Genomic DNA, 21,772 nt, shown 5'->3' on the forward strand with positions numbered 1-21,772 from the left:
ACAGAGAGTAGTTTATAGAAGCTGTCCCCTGACCCAGTTCTCTGTGGAACAGTAGATTCTGCAGGTTTATAGCTTTATATTGGACCTGAAACGATTCTAATATAAACTCTGAATCTTGTGTGTGAGCAGCTGTTGAGAGCCTTTGCCAGGGATCCATGAAGTTGTCTTGAGGCAGGAAGCTCATCATTCTGCCCCTCTGGTCTGTCAGAGAGACAGCCTGCTCTACCTTCTCCTTTACTGCTGGCAGATATGGGTCAGCGTGGAGATGAGTGTGTGCATGTACAGTGTGCATGGGAGGAGTCAGGATGGCTCTGCATCTTCTCTCTCACTGAAAGGCCTGGCTCTCTTCAGTGCATGGAACTCCAAGGCCTTAGGCACAAGATGGAGGAGGTATCTTGTCACGGTCCAGTGCAGATTCAATTCATGCTAACACAGCTTTCAGAAACCTAGACATCCTGGTGACAAACTGGATCATCATGTCTAGAACAAAATAGTGGACATTGGAGTGAGGGTCCACAGGCCAAGTGAGAGGGTAAAGGTCTTTAGAGGACAGTATGTCCAAGGTGCAGCAGCAGGAGCTCACATCCCATATACTTTAAGGTTCAGGAGTGAGCTGCCCACACAGTACACAAGCTCCACCATCCACATAGGACACACTCATGATTAACCACCTTGTCTTTCCAGCAACAGATTCTGGTTTGGCTGTGAGGCTGGTGAATGGAGGAGACAGGTGTCAGGGTCGTGTGGAGATCCTTTACCAGGGTTCCTGGGGCACTGTGTGTGACGACAGCTGGGACATCAATGACGCCAACGTGGTGTGCAGGCAGCTGGGCTGTGGCTGGGCCTTGTCTGCCCCAGGAAGTGCCCAGTTTGGACAGGGCTCTGGGTCCATTGTTCTGGATGACGTGGCCTGTACAGGACATGAGGCCTATCTGTGGAGCTGCTCCCACCGAGGCTGGCTCTCTCATAACTGTGGACATCAGGAGGATGCTGGAGTCATCTGTTCATGTAAGACCCCGTGATCATTAAATCTGCCTCACAGCAAAGTAGTGGAGTCACTATGAATGCTATCAGAACTTCATTCTGGCTCTATTCATTTTGTCCTTGTAAGGGTTGATGAATATCAAGGACAATGCCCTTCTTGTCAGGGTCCTGCAGAATGCTCTTAGTTATCTAGTGATGCTAGAGTTTATGTGAGTCAGGCAACCCAAGGAAATGCAATGTCAAGTCCCAGATGTGAGAAAGTACAGGGTGAGCAGACAAGTGCTCTTGTCAGGAGTACCCCAGCCTTGGTTTGGAGAATTGGAATCCTGTTTCTATGTTGAATTTGAATATGCAGAGGGCAGAGCAGTAAAGCCTACGGGCCGAGAAAATTAACTTTTCCTTTACCCCACTTTCCCCATAATCCTCTCAGAAAGTGTCTTCTGGGGAGGCTTCAGTAACTCCTTCACTCCCTCAGGCTCTACTGATTTCTGGGTCTCACAGATTCTTGTTCAATAGCTCAATGGTGATAACATACTCTGAATGTTACTCATGGATGCTGGGATGTGAACATGGCAGAGAGGCCATTTGTGGTATGTTCATGAGATAAATGTAGAAGAAACACTTGACTGTGGATATAGCAGGGAGGCTTGCTAGAGTCCTACAGAATCCTTTAACCATGAGGGTGGCTCTTTGACTCTTCAACAGCTCAAGACTGAGTGGGCTTTTGGCTGACTCTCCACACAGTAGTGAGGAACCCTGGTTTCCTGGCATGTCCACAGTTGGTTATGAATGTACAGTGATTAGTGAGCTGCAGGAAACCGGGCCCCACCCTGGGCATTCGGTACACAGCAGAAGGTCATGAATACCTGTACTATTCATGGTCTGCCTTGGCAAGACCACTCTGAGCATCAGCCTCAGCTCCACTTCTACAAATGCTGAGTCTGTCTTTCCTGACAGTCCATGTGAACTCGGTGCTTTCTAACTGTCCTCCTATTTCTCACAGATGTCTATGCCACAGCAAGCTAAGGTCACTGTCAGATGTTTGGAGTCCCCCTGTTCTCTTTATTGCAGGGTCATGATTTTTCTCTGGTACTAGGGCACCATGAAAAGACACACACTATTCAACCCCTCTGAGTTTGCTCTTTGCATGTACAAGGCTGATAGTACATGTCTAGACGTTGTTGAAGGAAGATACCACTGGGCATTATAGAAACCGTGTTGAATGCTACTGAAGATGGAGGGCCTAAGGCTTCTCTTTGGCATTTAGCCTAAGTCAGGTGGCTGTCCCCTCACAGTCCCATATTGTCTCATGGTACCCGTTTTGTATCATCCCCCACACCAGAACAGCTGAATATTTCAGTTCATAATGTTCTTTGCTGATTTCTACATTGCTTATCTTACTGATTCTGATTGATATATGCATACACATACACATACAAACACACACACATACACACACACATACACACACACACCCCAATATACACACTCACATATAGTTTATGCTGCTGACCTTCTCCTGCTAGTTCTTCACCCTCATTTCCCAATGCTGGGACTACCACTGTGCCCTGTTGCCTTGCATACATTGTGGTTTCATTTCTTCTCCTTATTACACAGGGGACTGTAGTTCACTCAGTCTACCATAATGTACTTGCTACATTCCACATCCAACCGTGCCCTGTGTAGTTTGTGAAGTAGCCCACGGGTACAGAGGGCTGACGGGAATATCTAAGACTGTCTTCTTTTTTTGACCAGAGGAAAAGAAACCTAGGTATTTGAGTTTTGTCTTTGTGGGGACCACATAGCAGAGGAGTAAAAGCTATCACCACAGTAAGGATTTCTGCCAGGTTTCTTGTGGGTGAAACACAGTCTGATTTGCTTTCATTCCTTTCACAGATTCTCAAACAAGCAGTCCCACACCCGGTAAGTACTTTGAAAACAGAGGCAGTATCTGGGTGTAATTTCCCCTATGTCATGATTGACACAGACACACCACATGCTAATGAATGGCACTAGCTGAAATATCTTACATGACGTGTACTGCACCCCAAGTCCAGATACTTGTACCTCTCCTTACAGAAAAATATCATTTTAATAAAGACCTTGGGCAGTGCACATGGCCAAAAGTAAAACCCCGATCCCACCCACAAGTTCCCTGGAGGAATGACTGTACAGTGCAGTTGAAGTTAATTATTCCCCTCTATGAGACTATTTTTTTCACAGTGGATCCAATTCTCACCTCATCCTTGTCAGAAGCTTGGAGTCCCCCTGTTCTCTTTATTGCAGGGTCATGGTTTTTCTCTGGCACTACGGCACCATGAGAAGACACACACTATTCATCACCTCTGAGTTTTCACCCATTTTGTTACCTGTGTTCTTAGGTTTGCTCTTTGCATAGGCTGATAGGACATGTCTAGTAGTTGTTGAAGGAACACACCACTGGGCATGATAGAACCCTGCTGAATGCTACTGAATATGGAGGGTGTGAGGCTTTGCTATTGTATTGACCCCAAGTCAAGTGACTGTCACCTTAGAGTACCATATTGTTTCATGGTGGTAACCTTTGTGTATCTTCTCCCACACCAGAACAGCTGAATCTTTCACTTTCTAACGTAGTTTCCTGTTTTCTACATTGCTTATCTTACTGATTCTTACTGATATATGTGCATACACATACACATACATATAAGGACACACACATACATACACACAGAAACACACACACACACACACACACACACACACACACACACACACACCTTGTCCTACTAATTCTTCAGACTCATTTCCCAATGCTGAGACTACCACTGTGCCCTGGTGCCCAGCATACATCCCAGTTTCTTTTTTTCTCCTTATTATACAGGGGACTGCAGTTCACTCAGTCTATCATAATGTACTTGCTACATTCCACATTCCAACAGCGCCCCCTCTAGCTACAGTCTTGTCCCTGCACTTACCCTGGTCTCCTGGAGCAGGTTTTCTTTGTCCTGTCCTTCACCTGCCTCCACATTGTTTGTTCTAAATTCTCTTCTTACATATCAGGGACACTGTCCCCTGTAGAAATCCCTCCCTAACTTACACTTGTTAAGGCATACATCCACACGCATCGCACGTGCACACACACACACACACACACACACACACACACACACACAAACACACACAGATACACAGACCCTCAGACATAAACACAGATAAACCACACACATACATAGTTACTTGCATGGACAGAGACACAAACACATATAGAGATACTTACATGGACACAGAAACACACATATATTGTCACATGCAAATATTCAGGTTAAAGAGAGAAACAACATAAACACACATTGTTATGCACAAAACATCCACACCCACATAGACACAGAGGCACACACAATCTCAGAAGAGCACACAGAGACAGATGGAGACACTGACACACAGGCACACACATACACTCTATGTCATTGTGTGTCCACACATAATCTCCCATCACATCTCCATTAGCACTTGTCCCTGGCATAAACTGTCTGTGATGGCTTCAGGACCTAAATATACTGGGTCCTCTGTACACATGTACAAAGCTGGGACAGAGAGTACACACTACTCACTTAGTTCCCAGCTTTGTACCTGTGCCAAGAGCCTAACAGGTTGCCTGACTCAGAGGAATGTATTGCATCTCACAGGACAGAGGAAGGGACTGTGAGCAGTCCACACTCATGACTCCTGAGAGACCTGAGCAGCCCTGCTGATTCCATAATTCATGGATATACATAAACTCATATGCAAACACACATGACAAACCATCGACAACATTAAACACATCCTCGTCATTCCTGAGTAGTTTTATCTCAGTCTCCAAAGAAAATTGGTTCCAAGAACTTCTTTGCTTCGACCCAAAGCCTCTGGCAATCAGGTCTTTTATCAACCAGTGTGTGACCCACAGACACCCTGCTGTGTCCTTCCAGTCATCCCAGATAGAGTCCCTTACAGAATATCAACATTGTGTGACTCAATGCTGTACCACATTGCTCATGTGAGAACGACAATTGCAAAAGATTTTCATGCTCAATAATACAGAAGTGTTTTTTTGGTTTTTGTTTTTTTTTTTTCCGTATTTTTGATCTGTTGCCTGTGTAGTTTGTGAAGTAGCCCATGGGTACAGAGGGCTGACGGGAATATCTAAGACTGTCTTCTTTTGTTGACCAGTGGAAAAGAAACCTAGGTATTTGAGTTTTGTCTTTGTGGGGACCACATAGCAGAGGAGTAAAAGCTATCACCACAGTAAGGATTTCTGCCAGGTTTCTTGTGGGTGAAACACAGTCTGATTTGCTTTTATTCCTTTCACAGATTCTCAAACAAGCAGTCCCACACCCGGTAAGTACTTTGAAAACAGAGGCAGTATCTGGGTGCATTTCCCCTATGTCATGATTGACACAGACACACCACATGCTAATGAATGGCACTAGGCTGAAATATAGTGTCCCCTCTAGACTGTGATGACAATAGAAACTCCTGCCATCTGTAGCATAAAGGGCCCTGTGGTAAGACAAGCACAGCCTTTCCTTTTGTGTTGCTCCTGTCTCAAATTTCAGTTCATGTTAGAATCAAATAGAATATCTGAAATCTAGGAATCAGTCCTGCTACCAGAATTTCTGACTAGGAGACATGAATTGGGCTCAGGGATCTGTGGTTGGCAGGAGATATGTAAGGATAACGTGCCCTCTTCACGCTTGGGCCAACCTCAGCTTGTCCCAAAACTAATCAGAATTTAACCTCACAAGGCTATAGGACCATTTGTTTGCTATTGGTTTGCTCATTTACTTTGAGTTTTTTTCTGAAGACCCACGTAGCCCATGCTAACCATAGACTTTGGCAATGCTAACCCTGAGCTCCTGATCTTCTTGCCTGTAGTTTCCAGATTCTAGGATTCCAAGATTTTGCCACCATGTCCAGCTCTTGTTTGTCACATCTTACATGACGTGTACTGCACCCCAAGTCCAGATACTTGTACCTCTCCTTACAGAAAAAAATCATTTTAATAAAGACCTTGGGCAGTGCACATGGCCAAAAGTAAAACCCCAATCCCACCCACAAGTTCCCTGGAGGAATGGCTGTACAGTGCAGTTGAGGTTAATTATTCCCCTCTATGAGACTATTTTTTTCACAGTGGATCCAATTCTCACCTCAGCCTTGTCTTTATTAAGGTTGGTGGAACCCCGGGGGCACAAATAACGGTAAGGCCTTCTCCTTCGCTCTTCTGTGTTTTGGGCTACTGATGGAATGGGGATTGAATCTGCCTCTTGTCGCTGTGATGACATACTGGTTACTGGTGAACTTGCACAGCCTTTTTTTTTTTTTTTTTTTTTTTGGATGGAATAGATGCAGAGATGGAGAGTGAGGACAAAGGATGCTCATGGTGACATTTTAGGGTCAAATTAAAGAAAGATCAGTGTCAGATCTCACAGGAGAATCACAGCATTTCTAGTGATGAAAGGCCTTTAGCATGGGAGGTTGTAGCTCCTGCCTCTGGATTCCTCAATTTTGGATCAATACCCAATGGATTCTTCCTTTCTCATTCTGCAGATGTGTCCTATGGACCCGAACAGACCACAGACGGTAAGTTGTGTTATGTTATGTCCCTGTGGCCTCATTTTCCCCAGAACCCACAGGTTCACTTCTGAAGGGGGAAGGCAGAGTCCATGGGGTCCTAAGTGCCCAGGGAAATTTCTCAATAAAACTTTAAGCCTACATGGGAATATACACCATGGGTTATGACCTTGAGTTGTGAATGTTGGGGAGAATCAGATAGAGGATGTATTCAATGGCCACCAAGGAGGTCTTGTTTCTAGGGGTTCTGCTGACCATTCTCAGTGCGCTGAGGTCCCCTCGTTTCACTTCATACCTTGGCCAGTCTAGTAGCAGGCCTCTGCATTCAGTGCCTGGAGAAAAAGGCAAGACCCTGCTTACCTCATTCCATTTTCATTTCCCTTTGTCTGAGGCCAAATAAACCATCATGGATGTCAGTACTCCCCATCCTAGAGCATCACAGATCCTGTCCCATCTCTCTGAGTTCCTCCAGTGAGAGGTGTTGGTGGCACATCAGTATTGTTGAGACTGTGGCAGTCTGGGCTTTAGAGGAAAATTTCTTCCTTCTTTTCTCCATGGGGCTTTTTGATCCTAGGCCTCCAACAAATCAATCTCCATGTCATTGCTTCTGGCCAGCCCAGAGTTTTAGGCAATACAAATGTCCCATAGGTCATATCAGGCATTACTCTTCCTCAGGCAAGTGGAGGCATCTCAAGGATGAAGTTGACTTCATTGTAACCTAGGTATATTCCTTCTCAAGATTCCCCCTGTTTTATTTGTAACAATTATACAGGGCAAATCAACTTTCTCCTCTGTGTTGATTACCTTCCAGAACACTCTTTGGTAGCAGACACTCTTGTTAGATCTGGTAGGTACTATGATGCAACTGCAGGATCAGATTGCAGGGGAGAGAGGACTGGACAAGCCTTTGACACAGACCTGTGAGAGAGGACTTTTGTAGAGCTGTTAGCGTCAGGACCCACTATGTGGGGAGAGCTCAACTCCTTCCATATCCTGATCCTTGTGAAGGTTTCTCAGATAGAAGCTGGTCACATGGCACTAGTGGTATCTCCAGAAATCTCCACTCCAGGCCTCAATATCAGGTCAAGTTTCCTCCAAGATCAAGGGCCCTTTTAAGTAATATTATCCTGTCTGTTTCAAGTTTGTGTTTTTTCTAATGGGGACATATTAGAACAACAATAATAAATATAGTAAAAAACAAAGAGCTAGATAGTCTCTCTTTCTCTTTGTGACTCTCTTTGTGTCTCTGTCTTTCCTTTCTGTCTCTTTAAGTCTGTCTCTGTCTCTGTCTTTCTGTTTTTTATCTGTGTCTATGTCTCTCTTTGTCTCTCTGTCTCAGTCTCTCTATCTGTCTCTGTCTGTCTGTCTCTGTCTGTCTCTGTCTCTGTCTCTGTCTGTCTCTCTCTCTCTCTCTCTCTCTCTCTCTCTCTCTCTCACACACACACACACACACACACACACACACACACACACACACACACACAGAGCCAGATATTATTCTAGCATTCAGGAGGCTGAGTTAAAGAGGATTTTGAGTTTCAGTTTAGGCTAGGGTACATACAGAGATATATTGATTTAAAAAATCCACGTAGAAAAACAAGGTAAACGCATTCCAAACCTCTGCTTCTGAATATTATATTGGGCTTATCAGACAGTGCAATTAGCTAAGAACAATTAATGACATATTTAAGCATGAGAAACCTCATTTTTGTATTAGTTCCCTAGAGTTCAGCACAAGTCAAATGTAGGAAAGTAATAGCTATCTGTCTTTGCTCTCTGAAGACTACATAGATTTCTTACTGTGTCAATTCATATATCATTACCCAATACATACCCTGAATCAAACCTTATCAGCAGATACGTCTGTACTTGCATGTATTGGTTTTCTCAATGGAGACTTTGTATGCATTTTTCTCCCCCATCTGTATATGGACATGCAGATCCGACTACTCAAGTTCCTGATTTCACACCAATAGGTAACAAAAAATGTATAAATCTTACTGTGTAAGTCATAATGCCAGTTTTATGCATGGCATTTACTTCCTTGGGCTACTTAAGAGTATAGGGTGGTGGGTATGTGTTGTGAAGACTTAGAGAAGTTGGGGATGCCTCCTGATCCAGATGTCTTTCCTCCACTGGGAACCCTGTTACTGCCCATTTCTTTCTGTGAGTGGAGGAGTCAGTCAGCATGGGAGTGGGTTTCAAAATCCATGGTCTCTAAATTTAGTGTTATGTCAGAAGAGACTCTGGGGTTAGAAGGATCAAGATAAGACAACCTTCCAGACAGGCTATGTGACATAATGAGACTGATGACCTCTTATGAGATGCTATTCTGATTCACATCAGATTGATAACCAGCGAGAAAGCTTAGACCTAGTGCAAACCGTGTGAAGACCTTTGTCTTGTTTAATCATGTTGAATTGAACATTGACTTCAATGAAAACTTCACACCAGTAGTCTTGGTGACCAGCAGTGACAAAGTTTGTTGACCTCTAGTGCAGTGTCATTGCAGACAGAGATTGAGCTCATGGAAGCCTTTACCTGACCTAGGTCAGTGGGCACAGCAGCTTCTGCAGGTTTATAATTTTAGAGGGCCTGAAAGCAGTTCTGATGTAAACTCTGAACCTTGTGTGTGAGCAGCTGTTGAGCGCCTTTGCCAGGGACACATGAAGTTCTCTTGAGGCAGGAAGGTCATCATTCTGCCCCTTTGGTCTGTCACAGAGACAGCCTGCTCTACCTTCTCCTTTACTGCTGGCAGATGTGGGATAGTGTGGAAATGAGTGTGCGCATGTGCAGTGTGCATGGGAGGAGTCAGGATGGCTCTGCATCTTCTCTCTCACTGAAACACCTGGCTCTCTTCAGTGCATGGCACTCCAAGGCCTTAGGCACAAGATGGAGGAGGTATCTTGTTACGGTCCAGTGCAGATTCAATTCATGCTAACACAGCTTTCAGAAACCTAGACATCCTGGTGACAAACTGGATCATCATGTCTAGAACAAAATAGTGGACATTGGAGTGAGGGTCCACAGGCCAAGTGAGAGGGTAAAGGTCTTTAGAGGACAGTATGTCCAAGGTGCAGTAGCAGGAGCTCACATCCCATATACTTTAAGGTTCAGGCGTGAGCTGCCCACACAGTGCACAAGCTCCACCATCCACATAGGACACACTCATGATTAACCATCTTGTCTTTCCAGCAACAGATTCTGGTTTGGCTGTGAGGCTGGTGAATGGAGGAGACAGGTGTCAGGGTCGTGTGGAGATCCTTTACCAGGGTTCCTGGGGTACCGTGTGTGACGACAGCTGGGACACCAAGGATGCCAACGTGGTGTGCAGGCAGCTGGGCTGTGGCTGGGCCTTGTCTGCCCCAGGAAGTGCCCACTTTGGACAAGGCTCTGGATCCATTGTTCTGGATGACGTGGCCTGTACAGGACATGAGGCCTATCTGTGGAGCTGCTCCCACCGAGGCTGGCTCTCTCATAACTGTGGCCACCATGAGGATGCTGGAGTCATCTGTTCAGGTATAAGCCAAATGCCATCAGATATTGTTCTCCACAGTGGGCTTTTATAGGTCACTCAATTTTTTTCTCAGTACTGTATTCGGGCTTCATCAATATTGGGACTCTTTGTGCATTTTTGCTTTTTCTCACTTAGAGAACTGTCCAAAATTCACACAGCTGTCTTGGAACTCTAGAGTTTCCTCGGTGCAGAGCTAGGCCCCATCGTGAAGAAATCCTGGTGTCTTTACATGTTCCCTCTTGTAAGCTGTCCCACAGTATTTGAAAGTTCTTAGGTTTCAAGATTTAGTATCTAGCAACTCCTGTGCAAAAAAACTATAATCTATTATTTTAGCTGAGGAACATTCATTTGACTCTGCTTCCCGTGGTCCCAGACATCATTCTCCGAGATGGAGCCTTTAGAGGACACGTGTGTTGTAGCTCTCCACTTTCTTTTGTTTCATAGTCATTTGTCATTAGCCACAGTCATTTTAGGTTAGCTCAGTAACTACCCTAAAGTCAATGACTCATTGACAAACGCAGGCAGAAGTCTGGATGCTGGAGTAGGGTATAGGCATCACAGGGTGGTAACATATTTTGTGTTCATGAATCAGCTGTGAAGAATCCATTTTGCAACAGTGAAGCAAGGAGGACCACATGCTTTCAACAATATCCTCTTAACATGATGGTAGTCAGTGGGTCTTCAACAGCTCATCACTGAGACTAATTTTGGCTGATTACCTCCATAGTTACGCAAAGAAGTTTGTAACCTGTTCCATCAGTGTTCATTACTTTTGTACTGCAGATAATGACTTATGAACACTGAGGTCCAGGCTTTGGCTGTAGGGTGCAGGATGGATTTCTGTGAATGTATCTAGGTTTCTGGGTACACTGGTTATATGCAGAACATCAGCTCTTTGTGTAAAAACACCAACTCTGCACCCCTGTTAGTCTAAGATGGGTTCTCTGTTCTGTGTCTAACCTACTTTCTTTCTCATAGATGCCCAAACCCAGAGCACAACCTGGCCAGGTGAGTTTCAGCATCTTTACATGAAAGATCTCTTTTCTTGGGAATCCCATTTTGGGGACACATATTCTTCTTTGGCCACTTTAGTACTCAGGAGGCACGTTCTTATCTCCAACCCAAGTTTGCATCAAATATTTGGGTAGAGTAGTGGTTTAGACACTGGTAACTGGAATAAAAGGCCACCCATCCAAGGGATTTTGGCCCTTTTATATTCAAGATCTGTCTGCAAATTGATGTGGACATTCTTTGGCCTTCTGAAACCATCAGCATTATCCAAGTCACTCTCCTCTATTTCTGCAAAACTTTCTGTGCTCCATGGTCACCTCCCCACCAACTTGTATGTGCTGCATGGTCACCTGACCACCAACCCATATTTGTGGAATTGTCGCCTCCCCATGCTATGTGAGATGAATGGAGAGGAATGTTTTGTGATTCTAGTTGCCAGAAAAGTCAGTTCTTCTATGTTCTACACTCTGCTGCCTTTGGCCCTTTGTCTCTTTCTCCACTCTTTATCTAAGTCTGGGCCATGGCGTCACATGTACCTGTCCCATACTTGGATCCCCAAGTGGCCAGACAGAGCTTTTTAGAGAAAAGAATGTCCCACTTAGAGAGAGGTGGCAGAGCATTCTGATGTCCCTTGAGCTTTGTTTTGGGATGAGAATCTGAGTTGGCCCCATGTGCATGAGTCATAAGTGTAGCTCTTGAATGGATTCTGAATTGTGTGGACACCTTTGTGTGTTCGTTTGTCCCCTAATATTACTCTTTGTTGTTATTTTCAGATATGTGGCCTACTACCACTCCAGAAACTACAACAGGTAATGTGTCTTCTTACCATGGTTTGACTCCTTGTACATCTCAGGTTGAAACCTTGACTGGCTATTAAGAGATGAAGCGAAGGAGTTGCCTGCCGTGCTTCTGATCCTTTGCGTTTAGTTAAAGAAAAAGACCTTTCACGAGCTGTTGATAGGTTGTTGTAGCGATCCCTATTCTGCTCAGAGTCACAGCCAACAGCTACAGAGTAGCTGGGATTCCTTCATATTCTATCCGCCCCAGAGCTTTCAGCACGCTCCATAAAGGACAAAGGCAGCATCTGTTGAGCCCACATCACCTGCTTGTATCGGTAGAATCACAGACTTGTAGCACTTAATCAATTTTGCTAAACTTCGTTTTCCTGTGAAATCATTTGCTATGGTGGCCCTTTCCTATGACATTTGTCTGGAGAGCATCATCTCTTGCAAGAGTCATGTGACATGGGACAGCAGAGACTGTTCTTGCCATGTTCCTAAAGTATAGATGGCATGATTCTTTTATGAAGCAACTGTCATTCAGAACAATGCTATCATTGCCCTAGGGCCCAGGGTCACCTCATTGGCACTATCATGGACATATGCAAGCATGGTCAATACCACCATGTACCCTCGAGAAAAGACTCTGTTTCTCAGGCACAGTGCTTCTGTGTCCAACATTTCCATCTTGCTAGCCCAGGAATCTGGAGCACACTTTGATGCACAGGCCTTCCTTCTAATCTAGCTTTGTTTTCTCTCCATGTTGCTTGCCTACAACTCCTTATGATGGTAAGTTTGGGATGAGACCAAAGCATAGCTCTCAGCATTTCAACCAAGAGGTTGGAGAAAGACAGAACTTTTGTAATCTTCTTGAAGTATGTGCTGGATCACAGCTCTGAAAGATAAGGAGGAAGAATGGAATTAGAAAGACGGTTTATCTTATCTGTGTACATCCAGGTGATCTACACTGTCCACAAAAACTCATCTATTTACTCCATCCCAGAACTAATGAACAGATTTGCTCTGAGCCCTGAGAATCTAATCATGGGGTTGGACTCATGACCAGCACTATAGGTCTTCAATCTGAGCCCTTGGTGGACACTTCCTATTCCACTCAGTATCCTGTCAGCCCCAGAACCTTCAGCATCCCAGGAAGGTGGATCCTGTTGAGCCTACCTCACCTTCTGCTTGTCTCAGTGAAATATGAGACTTTGCAGCCGCTGACTCATTTTATTAAACTTTACTTTCCTGAAAAAAATGATCATTTGCTATGGAAGCTCTTTCCTAGTGTTTTGCCTAGAAACCATTGTATTTTGCAAGGCAATTGATAACAGAGACAGTTCCTGTCAGGTACCTAAGGTAACAGATGGCATGATTCTTTTACCAAACAACTGTCATTTAGCACAAAGTTATAGTTGACTTGGGTCTTAGGACCAGATTTTTGTCACTATAGTGGACACATGAGAGCATGGTTAGGGTCACCACTTGCTCTCAAAGGGGTGGGAGTTTATTCTCAGTAACAGTGCTTTTGTGCCCAATATTTTTGCTTTGGAACCATGGGCTTGACAGGACCTTGATGCACAGGCCTTTCTAATTCAGCTTTGTTTTCCTCTCCAGACCGGCAGATAACTGTAATTTATGATAAGTCTGGGATGAGGTCAAAGCGTAGATTTCCTTAACAAAGAGGTTGGAGAAAGACAGGAATTCTGGGATTGTCTTGAAGTCTGAGCTGGAGCACAGTTGAGAAAGACAAGGAGAAAGAAATTAGAAAGAGGGCCTATGTTTCCTGTGTACATCCCCAGTGATGTACTCTGTCCACAAAAATCTACTTCTTGTAAAAATTAATTATTTCAATATAAGTGTAATTAGTAGATTAATCTGGTGGCTGTATTTCTTTACCCGTCCTAGTTCTCAATAACCACACAGAGAAACCAAGATTTATTTCAAGTTGCACCTCCATAGCTGGGTAATAAATGATTATATTAACCCCTCTCCTAATCTGGATCCTGCATATTATTAATGATCTGGATCTTTGGGAAACAGATGTTTTTTCTCATGGTGTCTTCTTGGTCCTTCTACCCATGGCTCATTTCTTTATTTTCATGACTGATCTGAAACAACCCCCTGCTCCCTTTCTCCACTCCATGGCTGGAGGAAGCTTCCATTATAGTCTCTTTTGTCCAGATATCGGGCAATCAGCATTTATTAACAAGGCAGAGAATAAACTGTAATAATCGTTTAAACAAATTTGAGACAAGATTTTCTTTTTTTTTTTTTTTGGTTCTTTTTTTTGGAGCTGGGGATCAAACCCAGGGCCTTGCGCTTCCTAGGTAAGCACTCTACCACTGAGCTAAATCCCCAACCCCGAGACAAGATTTTCTTGGTACAAAGCTTCCATTTCCAGGTCCTGATTGGAGAAAGGTAGTGGGATAGAGAAGTCGAAATTTAAAATAATGCAAGGTAAACTTTACACAGTGTATAAAACCATAAAACCACTATACGTATAATCTTCTATTTACTCTACCCCAGAACTAATGAACAGATTTGGTCTGAGCCCCGCAATCATGGAGTTGGACTCATGTGTGGGAACCCAGGTCTTCAATCTGAGCCCTTGGTGGATACTTCCTAATCCATTCAATATTCTGTCAGCCCCAGAACCTTCAGCATTCCCATGAAGGTAGCTTCTGTTGAGCCAACCTCACCCTCTACTTGACTCAGTGAGATATGAGAATTGCAGCACTTAATCCATTTTGCTGAACTTCACTCTCCTGGAGAAATCATTTGTTACAGATGCCCTTTCCTAAGCAATTTATTTAGAAATCGTGGTATTTTTCAAGAGTCATGAGACATTGGACAACAGAGACTGTTCTGGTCAGGTTCCTAAAGTATAGAAGGCACAATTATTTTACCCAGCAATTGTCATTTGGGACAAAGTTATATTTTCCCTGGGACTCAGGGCCACATTCTTGTCACAATGTAGACATGAGAGCAGGGTTAGGATCACCACAAGCTCTGAAGAAAAGGACTTTGTTATCTCAGCCACATTGCTTCTGCATCTAACATTTTCTATTTCCAAGCACCGATGCCTTGACAGAACATTGACTGCACAAACCCTCCTTCTAATCCAGCTCCGTTTCCCTCTCCAGATTGGTGGACTACAAAATATTCTTCCTCTGGTAAGTCTGGGATGAGGCCAAAGCATAGCTTTCAGCACTTCCACTAAGAGGTTAGAAAAAGTCAGGAATTCTAGGATTTTCTTGAAGTCTATTCTGGAGCACAGCTCAGAAAGACAAGGAGAAGACAAGGAATAAGAAAGAGGGCCTATCTTCTATCCATCTCCTATTTACTCCATTTTAGAAATAATGAACAGATTTGGAAGGCGCTCTCAGGATGCAGTCATGGAGGCTGGGGATTTAGCTCAGTGGTAGAGCGCTTACCTAGAAAACGCAGGATGCAGTCATGGGGTTGGACTCATGAGTGGGACCCAATGTCTTCAATATGAGCCCTTGGTGGACAGTCCCTATCCCATTCAGAACACCGTAGCATTGCCAGAAGACCTAGGTCAGGACGCTGTAAGTCAGAATAGCAGAAATAGGCTCAGAGTCTAGAGATTCTCTCTTTTCTTGAGAGAGAGAGAGAGAGAGAGAGAGAGAGAGAGAGAGAGAGAGAGAGAGAGAGAAACCCATATTGGCAAGCACATGTGCACCTGAAATAATCCCTGTGATGGGTATCAGTTACACCGGGATATTTGTGTCCAGGTAGCAGAAACTGCACTACCAGTCTAAGAGATTGGTACCCACAATCATTTGACAGCCAGTGAGACAAAGAGACTCAAGAAAAGATTTTCACCCTGAGCAGAGAGGACGCATTACTGTGGCTTTGATGCAACTTTCCTAAGGACTGCCATTTATTGTCCACCTATCCACTAAACAACCTGCACCTACTCCTACAAAGAAAAGCCACAAGGAGGGGTCCTGCCTATCTTCAGACTGTAGCTAGGGAGAGGAATTACTTGTGTCAATTCCTGCCTTTGGTTTCACCATCAGAGAATCCTAAGCACGAATGCTTCACCAGGCTTTGATGTAGGTGTGTGTCGCTGCACAGCTTTTCAGGTACTGGGGTAGAGTCTGTGTTCATGGCTATAAATCTGTCCAGATCTGTGCCTCCTGGCCAGTCTGGTGGGAGATATGACAAGAGACCTGAATGATCAAATATAAGGAATTGCTCTAGATTTGGGGTACTTATTCATAATTTGCTGGACAGTCACAAACTACAGGATTCATCAGGCTAACATAAGCAGACACACATTTCCTTGTGAGGTGGAGCAGAATGTGGGTCCTTGATGACCCCATGGGTAGCATCTTCCTGGCAGTGTGTATGGCTACACCCTTGTTCAGAGGCAACAGATGAGTCCAACTCAGTTTGGCTGCTCACTGTCATGCACAAAGGACCAGGCTAGGCAAATTCTCTTCAAGGCTCTGACATGGCTTCTTTTTTTCACAGTTCCTACAACACAATTCCCCACCATAGCCGGTGAGTCCTGATCCCCCTCAACTCCTCTTTTTCCCCATCCCCATTGTGCTCACAGCCATGTCCAACAGCTACAGCGTGGGTGGGACTCCAGTCCTCTGTCCGCCCCAGAACCTTCAGCATTCTCCATATCATAACTGGCAGCACGTGTTGAGCCGATGTCACCCTCTGCCTGTCTCAGTGGGGTGTGAGAGTTACAGCCCTTAACCATTTTGCTAAACTTCTCTTTCCTGGTAAAATGATTACCTACAGACACCCTGTCCTGTGTAATTCATTCAGAAACCATTGTATTGTGCAAAAGTGATGAGATACTGGATATCAGAAACTGTTCCTGTCAGCTTCCTGAACTGTATGATGTTTTTCTCCAAGCAACTGTCATTCAGCACAGAGTTGCAGTGTCCCTGGGGTCAGGGCCACATTTTTGTAAATATGAAGTACACATTAGAGCACAGTCAGGGATGCCACTTGCTCTCAAGAAAAGACTTTGTTACTCTCAGTCACAGTGCTTCTGTGTGCACTGTTTTCTGCTTCCACCCATGGGTGCCTTGACAGATCTTGAAGCACAGACCTTTCTCTAATTGTGCTTTGTTTTCCTCTGCAGATTGGTGGACAACTCCTTCTCCGGGTGAGTCTTGGAAGAAGCCAAACTGCTCTTTTTTTACCCCAATTATGTGTTGGAGAGAGATGGAAGTTCTAGGATCTTCTTGTATCTTTGCTGGAGTACAGTCCACAAAGACAAGGAGAAACAGAGAAATTAGAAAGAGGGCCTGTATTTCCTGTGTACATTTCCAGCGATCCACTTGGTCCACAAAATTACATATTCTATTTACTTGATCACAGACTTAATGAGTAGGTTTGGAAAGAGCTCTCAGGGTGGATTCATGGGGGTGGGATTCCAAGTCTTCAATATGAACCTTTAGTGGACATTACCTATCCCATTCAGAAGACCATGAAGACAAAGGCTTTGGATGCTCTGAGTCAGAATAGCAGAACAGTTGCTTCCTGTAGATTTTGAGAGAGAGAGAGAGAGAGAGAGAGAGAGAGAGAGAGAGAGAGAATCCAATCAGCAAAGACATGCATATTTTACATAACCCCTGGGCTAGGTGTTAATTATACCCAGATACTTTGTGTGTCCAAGTAGTAGAAACTCTGTACTACTAGTTACCTATAATCATTTGCTAACCAGGGAGTCATAGCGATCCAAAGAAAGGTTTGAGCACAGAGACACAAGACTGTGTCTTTGACAGACCTTTCCATTTTCATCCACCCATTCACTGAACAACCTGCACCTATTGCTCCAAAGAGAGGACACAAGGAAGGGGTCCTCCATGTCCTCAGAATGGGACCAGGGCTAGGTTATCTCCTGCCCCATTCCTCCCTTGGAATTCTGGTCAAACCTGATTCTGCCCCTTGCCAGACACCTGTGCAGTGTGATGCAGGGTTCATCAGCGTTTCCACACTTTTCTGTTTGCAGAATACACCTGTGGAGGTTTACTGACCCTACCCTATGGGCAGTTTTCCAGCCCATACTACCCTGGAAGCTATCCTAACAATGCCAGATGTTTGTGGAAAATTTTTGTCTCCAGCATGAACCGTGTGACAGTGGTCTTCACAGATGTGCAGTAAGTGTGTGTATGTGTGTGTGTGTGTGTGTGTGTGTGTGTGCAAAGCAGCTGTTACAGAGAATCATGGGGTGCTTTGAAATTCAAGTGGTCAATAGTCAAGTCGACATTTACAATACAGGGCCCATTTTTGATGTGGAACAAGAGTCACACAGGGAGGATGTAATGGGTGGAAAAGCACAGGAACTTGAAAATACTGTTTTAAAGTTCCAGGGTACATTATAGCAGTCACCTTGTTAGAACAATTCAAGAGTATACCTGATGGGCATAAGATCCTATGCACAAGGCCCCTCAGTCTGGTTCTTGCTAGCACCCCACTGACAGTTGCTGAAGTACAGTAACATATTATGAAGACACCTCCCACTCCAACCTTCCCCGCCCCTCCTGGTAATATAGTATTTTCTCATGGTTGCATTTCAGAGTTTCTCAGTGGATAGGGAAGGTGGTGTTGCTCTCAGTAGATGAGAAACTCAGGGGGCAGAGAATCCCAGAGACATGTCTTGTGGAGAATTTTGTTGTTAAATTTTTTAAAATTTATGTTTAAGTTGTGTGAGTGTTTTGTATGTATATGTATGTCTGTGAACTGCATGTGTGCCTGGTCCCCACAGAGGTCAAAAGAAGGTGTCTAATTCCCTGGATATGGAGGTAAACTTACTTGTGAGCTTTCTTGTAGGTGCTGGGAATTGAACCTTGGTCCTGTAGAGCAGCAGGCAGTGAACTTAACCTCTGAACTATCTTTCTGCCACCTGCCTTGGGTATACTTCTTCCTTATTCATATTTATTAGAGATATTTGTATTATCCTGAAGATAACCTGGGACTCTGTGAAAGAACCAATTAGAATGTCCTCAGTTGATTTTCCTGTGTTAATATAAAGGTGTTCAAGGAGACATATTAAGGATTACATATCTGTAAAGACAGAGTTTTACCAGGCGTGCTGGGTGTGGGAAGATAGATGAATTCCCTTTGCATTCTAGGAAGCCACCTGCTCTTTCACATGATGTATTTAGTCTCTGTTATCAGCACAATGGTCCCTGGGATGTGTACCCTCACACCACATTCCAGGCACAAAAAAAGGGACCGTTTCTTCTGTGTCCTCAGGCTTGAAGGAGGTTGCAACTATGACTACATCCTGGTTTTTGATGGCCCTGAATACAATTCTTCTCTCATTGCTCGGGTTTGTGATGGGTTCAATGGATCTTTCACCTCAACCCAGAACTTCATGTCTGTAGTCTTTATCACGGATGGCAGTGTCACGAGGAGAGGGTTCCAAGCTGACTACTACTCTACTCCTATCAGCACCAGCACAAGTAAGTTCCCTTGTGACAATGAATGTACACCTGGGATTGGGGATGTCATATGGAGCCTTTTGACCCTCAACACTCCTGAGTTTGTGACAAGGGCAATAGAGTGGTACCCTGGGTCCTGTGCTTACTGACAGGTACTATGACCAGTGATTCTTCAGGTCTGACTGGCATAAAGAGAGGCTTGGGCCAGTACTGACTGATGGGACGTACAATGGCTTTACTGTCACCATCAGAAACTAAAAAGGGCAAAGTTGATTGTTCAATAGAGAGACTGAAGTCAGTTTTAGGTCTGGTGGATGATGTCTTGCTTGGACCTTTGGGTTCTATCCAAAGTATAGTACATGGCCCCATCCTGGGACCAATCACATCTGGCTTCTGTCTGAAGAAGGATAGATTATGGGATATGTAGATGGACAGACCATTGAATCAGAGGTTGAGTTCTTAGTCAGAAATTCCATATGGACCTCTAGGTGCAATGGAGAAGGACTAAGGACTGATATCCAAGGTCTCTTGTTCAGCAAGGAGAAGGGTGGGCATTGTGAGCTAAGGACTTGACTTGATGCTGTTGCTAGTCTTGGCTGTGGAGTTACTTAATTCCTCTTGAGAATGATGACTTGACAAAACATTTTGTTTGTGTCAATTCCTGTTTCTGGGTCCCCACCAGAGAACCTTAAGCATAAGTTCCCTCACTGAGACTTGATGAAGGTGTTTGTCTCTGCACAGCTTTTCAGGTTCTGGGTTAGAGTCTGTGTTCGTGATTATAAATTTCTCTTGGATGTGTGCCTCATGGACAGTGTGGTTGAATATGTCATTTTGTAAGAGACCTGAATGGTGAAATGCAAGGATTTGATCTGGAGTTGGGATAGTTACACTTGATTCACTGGAGAGCCACACACTATAGGATCAATCCTGACAGAATGTGCAGACACACATCTCCTTCTGAGGGGAGATCAGAATGTGGGTCCTTAATGACACAATGAGGAGCATCTTCCTGGCAGTGTATCTGGCCACACACTTGCTGTGAGGCAGCAGATGAATAAAACTCAGTCTGGTCTGCTCAGTGTCATGCACAAAGGACCAGGCCAGGCAACTTCTCTGAAAGGCTCTGACATGGCTTCTTTTTCTCACAGCCTCTCCAACGACGTTCCCGATCGTTACTGGTGAGTCCTGATCTCCTTCAACTCCTCTCTCTCCCCATCCCTCTTCTGCTCACCTCCAGGGTAAGTTCACCACCCACTACAGAGTGGGTGGGGCTCCAGTATTCAGTCTGCCCCAGAACCTCCAGCATTGTCCATACCCTCATAGACAGCATGCATTGAGCCAACACCACCCTCTGTTTGACTCAGTGGGATGTAAGTGTTGGAGCTCTTAATCATTTTGCTAAACTTCACTTTCCTGGTGAAATGAATACCTAAAGTTTCTTTTCCTATGTAATTTGTCCAGAAATGATTGCATTTTGCAAGAGTGATGAGATATTGGACAACAGAGACTGTTGCTGTCAGGTTCCTAAAGAACCTGTCAGGTTCCCATAAAACTGTCATTCAGCACAGAGTTGCAGTGTCCCTGGGGTCAGGGTCACATTTTTGTAAATATGAAGTACACATTAGAGCACAGTCAGGGATGCCACTTGCTCTCAAGAAAAGACTTTGTTACTCTCAGTCACAGTGCTTCTGTGTGCACTGTTTTCTGCTTCCACCCATGGGTGCCTTGACAGATCTTGAAGCACAGACCTTTCTCTAATTGTGCTTTGTTTTCCTCTGCAGATTGGTGGACAACTCCTTCTCTGGGTGAGTCTTGGAAGAGGACAAACTTCTCTTCCAGCACCTCAACTAAGAGTTGGAGAGAGATGGTAGTTCTAGGATTCTCCAATAATCTGTGCTCACAAAGTAGAAAGAGGGCCTATATTTCCTGTGTACATCTCCAGTGATCCACACAATTGCATCTCCTATTTATTTGATCACAGATTTAATGAGTAGGTTTGGAAAGAGCTCTCAGGATGAACTCATGGGGGTGGGATTCCAAGTCTTCAATATGCAATATGAACCTTTAGTGGACACTGCCCATCCCACTCAGAAGACCATGGCATACCAGAAGACATATGCTTTGGATGCTCTGAGTCAGAACAGCAGAACAGTTGCTTCTTGTAGATTTTCTGTTCTCCAGAGAGAGAGAGAGAGAGAGAGAGAGAGAGAGAGAGAGAGAGAGAGAGAGAGAGAGACACTCTAATTTGCAAAGACATGCACATTTGACATAACCCCTGGGCTAGGTGTAAATTATACCCAGATACTTTGTGTCCAGGGAGTAGAAACTCTGCATCACTAGTCTAAGAGATTGGTACCTATAATCATTTGGTAGCCAGGGAATCAAAGACATTCAAGGAAAGGTTTTTCACCATGAGCACAGAGGATACGTGACTGGGGGTTTGCCAGAAC

General features: G+C 44.4%; 1 protein-coding gene across 1 annotated transcript in view; it reads left to right on the forward strand.

The window, feature by feature from the left end:
- Window positions 1-21,772, forward strand: part of Dmbt1 (deleted in malignant brain tumors 1) — a gene marked incomplete in the record, with an annotated part of 79,003 nt that overhangs the window by 37,368 nt on the left and 19,863 nt on the right. The window contains 14 exon segments of the mRNA NM_022849.3: window positions 2,881-2,907; window positions 5,317-5,343; window positions 6,174-6,203; window positions 6,553-6,585; window positions 9,772-10,095; window positions 11,072-11,101; window positions 11,878-11,913; window positions 15,030-15,059; window positions 16,387-16,416; window positions 17,015-17,038; window positions 17,888-18,035; window positions 19,135-19,343; window positions 20,471-20,500; window positions 21,104-21,127. Coding sequence (NP_074040.2) covers window positions 2,881-2,907; window positions 5,317-5,343; window positions 6,174-6,203; window positions 6,553-6,585; window positions 9,772-10,095; window positions 11,072-11,101; window positions 11,878-11,913; window positions 15,030-15,059; window positions 16,387-16,416; window positions 17,015-17,038; window positions 17,888-18,035; window positions 19,135-19,343; window positions 20,471-20,500; window positions 21,104-21,127 — 1,002 coding nt within the window.

This window comes from Rattus norvegicus, chromosome 1, assembly GCF_036323735.1.
Source record: "Rattus norvegicus strain BN/NHsdMcwi chromosome 1, GRCr8, whole genome shotgun sequence".
Lineage (NCBI taxonomy): Eukaryota > Metazoa > Chordata > Mammalia > Rodentia > Muridae > Rattus > Rattus norvegicus.